Source organism: Cyprinodon variegatus, unplaced genomic scaffold (genome assembly GCF_000732505.1).
Source record: "Cyprinodon variegatus isolate N-32 unplaced genomic scaffold, C_variegatus-1.0 Scaffold1715, whole genome shotgun sequence".
Classification (NCBI taxonomy): Eukaryota; Metazoa; Chordata; class Actinopteri; order Cyprinodontiformes; family Cyprinodontidae; genus Cyprinodon; species Cyprinodon variegatus.
Genome location: NW_015152168.1, coordinates 14,556 through 20,196, shown reverse-complemented (window position 1 = coordinate 20,196; position 5,641 = coordinate 14,556). Strand labels below are relative to the sequence as shown.

Genomic DNA, 5,641 nt, shown 5'->3' with positions numbered 1-5,641 from the left:
ACCTATCAGATGAATTAGAGCGGATACCGAGAGACAGGCCTTCTCGTCCAACATCAGAGGGCGACCTCAAAAATGCGCTTCTGGAAGAATGGTCAAAAATTCCCATAAACACACTCCTAAACCTTGTGGACAGCCTTCCCAGAAGAGTTGAAGCTGTTCTAGCTGCAAAGGGTGGACCGACGTCATATTGAACCCTATGGATTAGGAACGGGATGTCACTTAAGCTCATATGTGAGTCAAGGCAGGTGAGCAAATACTTTTGGCAATATAGTGTATGTTATGCCTTATTCCAAATGGCATTCAATTAAACTCTTTTCCCAGATTTCTGCACAAAATATCTCACTATGACAATAGGAAAAAAGTTCTAAGAAATTGTTTAAAATGTTGTATTTTAATTTGCACATCTTCCAGTTATCCTGGCCAGCTCCTCTGGGGAAAGCCGGAAGGGTTTCAGGGTCAGTTGTTCCGGGCATAAGGGCCAAAATGTGCCCTTATGCCCTGAACAACTGACCTGGTTGTCCCCCCTGTCTGGGGTGTCACTTATTGGACATTGGAACATATTGTGTGTGTTGCAGTTCAATGTGAGGGTGATATTCATTCTGGTGTGATGTTATGTTGAGTGTGACATTATGAGTGTCAGTATGTGTAGGCCTGAATAAAAAAATAAATAAAACAGATGAAGATGAGAAAGATTAGTAAAAAAAAAAGGGGGAAAAAACACTTAATAAATGATTTATGAAACCTTAACTAATCATGAACTGAGGGGATGCAAGTGAACCACCTGACTGACTCATGCATTAATATAGGGTCAAAAAGGTTTCCAAACTGCAGTAGTACTATCCCTGCTGTTGAATTTAGACAGCATACATTCATAAGAAAACATTTATTAGTAAACATTTTACAATGACAAACACTATTCTATTTCATTTCAGTCTTTCTGTCTAAAAAATATAATTTAACATACCTTTAGTCAGGTTTTGATTATTGTGCCTCAAAATGGCACCTCGTTCTTTGAAGGGAGGCAAGTATGCTACTAGTTCCTGTGCATATGGGTTCCAATTTTGTGAATCATTCTCCATTAAGTCTCTTGCCCAGTCTTGTCTTGGTTCTGGCATTTTCATTTTGTTATCATAATAAGCCATCAAAACATCATCAACAGCTGCATATACGATATATTCTGGGATATTGGGATATCCAGAGGAAAGCATAAAATGAATTGTCAGGGAGTGTTTCTCTGAAAGAAAAAAAAGAAACAAAAACCACAAATGAAGCAATAGCAGTTAGTCTGTAAGCTTTAGGTTTTTGGAAATAGATAAATGTTTCTATCTTTACTGCCTTCAAAAGCATAGTCATCTAGAAAAAGCACAGACATAGGCAAGGTTGGAAATGTGCTGTTTATCCCACTGTCTTCAGGAAAATGATACAATCCAAAACAAATAAACTTAAAAACCATTTCTTTACTAAAGCTGTAAGTTTAGTTGTCTTCTCTTTGTCAGATACTCACATCACATCTCAGCTTCACAAGAAAATAAACACAAACACACACAAGTTGTGTCACACTATCCTTTTGGGGACTCTCCATTGTCTCTTCTATTCATATTGCATTCATTTCTATTGCCTAAATTGACCTATGCCCTATCCATTACCAACACATACTTAACCCTAAACCTAACCTAAACTAATTTCATTCTTTACTGTAGTCCTAAACCTAACCCCCACTCCAAGAACACAACTTCTTCTCACGAGAACCAGTCGTTGGTTCCCAAAACTACCTATAAGACCCCAGAATGTAGCATATTTCAGGGAAATTGTCCCCATAAGGTAACAAAATACATGCCCCCCCTCTTCATATACAGACAAAAGATGATGACACCGCTAATGACAATTTAGACAACCAGTTTATATAGCACTTTAATAATTAAGGTGTTTAATATTGCTTACTTTTCTTTTTCTATAAGTGTTTCTAATCTTTGTGTCTATGTATTGCATTCTGAGCTGCATTTCTCAACAGAATTTGATTAGGGTCTCATAATGAAATGAAAACTGTAATTTGACAAAAATTTGTCTTTAATAAATTCTTACCTAGTCTGTTTTGGAAGGTCTCCGACCTTGCTCACAATCACAATATCTGCCTGTGGACCCTTGGACTGTTAAGCAGTCAAACACAATATATGCAGATGAGCATGTAATCCTGCTCCCTGAGTTTATAAATACAAGTGTGACAAGAGCCTACCCCTTTTCTGTACTGATGACTACCCCTTCACCCAAGGCCTGAAAAAATGGGAACATTTCTATAGCAGTTGACTAAAGAATTGGAAGCAAGAATCAGAAGCCAACTTCAGCTTCATGCTCTACGGCTCTTTCTAAAACAGAATTTTCAATGATAATATCATGAAGGGTAATTATCTTCACAATCCTTTCAAAAATGCAATAATAGCAACTTAAAATACCATCTTATGACATAGTTTCTGTTCATGAAACCCATCTAATTGTTGCTAGCCAAACAAGCAGGCAGCCAGGGACCAGAAGGAAGACTAGAGGATTTTTGGTGCCTGTCAATTGGTCCAACCAGCTGGTGCTGATTGGCAGTGTTGTGCATGAATGCTTTCAATGAAAAAGCTTACATTTTAATTTATTGTTACCAAAATAAATTAAGATTAAATATGTTTTAAACCCAATAACATAGCTAAAATATAGGATTGCCCTCTAAAATCAACAGTTCTTCATGTGACAGCTCTCATAAAATCTTAGTTTTAATACTGACATTACCTGGTAGAGAAAAACTAGCTAACAACAGAATGAGTCATACTCTTTTTATAACCTGCTACTCTGATGATTTTGTGAGTGAAGAACAGAGTAATCAAATAATCTACAGTCAAGTCAAGAAAAGTAAAATAATAATGATAATGATAATAATAATAATAAATGAAAATACCACAGCAAGCTGTTTTTGCCTGAGTATATTCTTAAAACCAAAGACTGGACTTCAAAAAACACAAATTCAGCTTTTTTTATAAACAGGTTAGCAATGGAAAATAGAAGATTTTAGTGTAAATCATGATCTTACCTGAAAATGTGGCTTCATAGAAGATAATAAATACAACAAACCGGAACATTTTGTTCAGAGCTACAACTGAGCTAAAATGATAGTGTTGTACTTCCTTATTCATTGCTAAGACATTTCCTAGCTTGGTTGTTTTTAAGTAGGCGTAGTTAAACAAGAAATTGTTAGGTAACTGTTGTTTGACTGGTAGAACTTGTCAGGATGAGTGATGAAGGAAGAATGTGTATCTCAATAAGACTGCTATGCCGATGATTGAAGTGAGATCAGGTACACTGTACACACCCAAACATTTGCTTACCCATTTAAATGATTGGAATCAGGGGTTCCAATCACTTTCAAGGCCACATGTGTGTAAAATGAAACAACAAGGCCTGCAGACTGTTGTTATTTGTGAAAGAATGGTTCACTCTTATGATTTTAGTGTATTCCAACATGGAACTGTGATTGGATCACACCTGTGCAACAAATCCAGTCATGAAATTTCCTTGCTCCTTAATATTCCACAGTCTAATGCATGAACTGAATAGCGTAAAAAATATTCTAGGGACATTTCATAAAATTTGCTATTTATGAATATTAATCTTGAAGTGATTATACAATTTTAGTATTTATCTTAATAGAAACACTACAAAAGCAAGTAGTGTTGTCGGAAAATTTTTATCTTTCTTCTATTATATATTAATATTCATATTTACTCACTATAAAAGTTTTCACTCAGTCTGTTTCTCTCTCAAGGCCACACCATTCCCTGCAGAATGTTATTTGTAGACCAGACATAGCTTCTTCCCATAACAATCCTGATTCTTTCTCAAGGTTTATTCATAACATGTTACTGTTAAGCAAAGTGTGTGTAATTTGTTATGACTCTGACTGCTTTCCATTGTTGTAAGTAGGGGGGAACGGACCTTGCCCAGATCAGAACAGAGCAGTATGCTATGCCATGAAGGCTTCATGATGATCTGTTCTCTCTTTGCAAAGATTTAATAAATGTGCCGACTGAGTGAAATCCATCGATCTCCGTTTATTTACTAGGAAGAATAATTTAATACTTTTTTCCCACGACAATTTGGCGTTGTCAATGCAGGATTCTCTTTGGCTGATTTTTTCTGAGGACAGCGATTGTCAGAAGTGTCAGGAACCACCTGGAGGAAGCAGTCTTCCAGCCTCGATACCCCGTTAGAAGGTTAAGGGAGTGAGGACTTTTGGCATCGAGGTCCCTGGAGGTCAGCAGGAGGTAAGATTTTAGTGTAAATCATGATCTTACCTGAAAATGTGGCTTCATAGAAGATAATAAATACAACAAACCGGAACATTTTGTTCAGAGCTACAACTGAGCTAAAATGATAGTGTTGTACTTCCTTATTCATTGCTAAGACATTTCCTAGCTTGGTTGTTTTTAAGTAGGCGTAGTTAAACAAGAAATTGTTAGGTAACTGTTGTTTGACTGGTAGAACTTGTCAGGATGAGTGATGAAGGAAGAATGTGTATCTCAATAAGACTGCTATGCCGATGATTGAAGTGAGATCAGGTACACTGTACACACCCAAACATTTGCTTACCCATTTAAATGATTGGAATCAGGGGTTCCAATCACTTTCAAGGCCACATGTGTGTAAAATGAAACAACAAGGCCTGCAGACTGTTGTTATTTGTGAAAGAATGGTTCACTCTTATGATTTTAGTGTATTCCAACATGGAACTGTGATTGGATCACACCTGTGCAACAAATCCAGTCATGAAATTTCCTTGCTCCTTAATATTCCACAGTCTAATGCATGAACTGATAAATCCAGGTATGCCTGACCTCAGTAAACATGGCCAGACTCACTTGGATTCATAATTTAATCCAGTAATGAAAGACAGGACACAAAGGAGCTGCCTTAAGTTCAGGAAGTAGTGGAGTACTTATGACATTACCGCACACTCGGCTCATCTGGACTTGCATGCCATCTTCAAGAAATAATGGTCTCTAGATTATAATAAATTCTTACTTTTTTCATCTCGTGGGGGAATAATGCTAAACACAGTCGTTTTGCCAAATACAGTAAAACAGTTTTTTTTTACTTATTCACTAAATCAGTAAATGGGCCGTATAGTTAAGCATAATAGCATAATCTCCCCACCTCAAATAATAATAAAACATACTTTTGTAGAAAAACACCAACAGAAGAGTGAACTTTTAACTAGTTAGCTGCCAGTCTGGAGAAGAGAAAATTCAGCTCTGATGCATGCTCGGTAAAGAGGGAGGGGCGAGAACAATATCCAAGGGCTTTGTCCGTTCTTGATCTTGTGTTCTTGTGAATTGGAACTCTGTTGGTGCGGAGGCTGATGTCGTTTCATGATCACATGAGAATGCCCAAATATGGATATTGAGAAATGGCCAGTGTGTGACTGACTAAACTTCTATGTAAAAAGGCAATGCAAGGCAAGTTTATTTGAATAGCATAATTCCGTACAAATACACTCCAAAGTGCTTTACTTGAATTAAACAATAAAACACAAAGAAAAAAAACCCCACACAAAATAAAAGTAATAAAGCAATGGAGATAAAACATGTTAAAAGCAGGTAGAAAAGCA

At 36.7% G+C, this 5,641-nt stretch overlaps 1 protein-coding gene across 1 annotated transcript in view; it reads right to left on the bottom strand.

Annotated features, from left to right (window-relative positions):
- LOC107104381 (major histocompatibility complex class I-related gene protein-like) overlaps positions 1-4,346 on the bottom strand; it is a 7,468-nt gene extending 3,122 nt beyond the window's left edge. The window contains exons 1-2 of the mRNA XM_015404373.1: positions 4,329-4,346; positions 965-1,234 (exon numbers count right to left, since the gene is read on the bottom strand). Coding sequence (XP_015259859.1) covers positions 965-1,208 — 244 coding nt within the window. The 5' untranslated portion in view covers positions 1,209-1,234; positions 4,329-4,346. The remainder of the gene's footprint in view (positions 1-964; positions 1,235-4,328) is intronic.
- Positions 4,347-5,641: the final 1,295 nt, after the last annotated feature.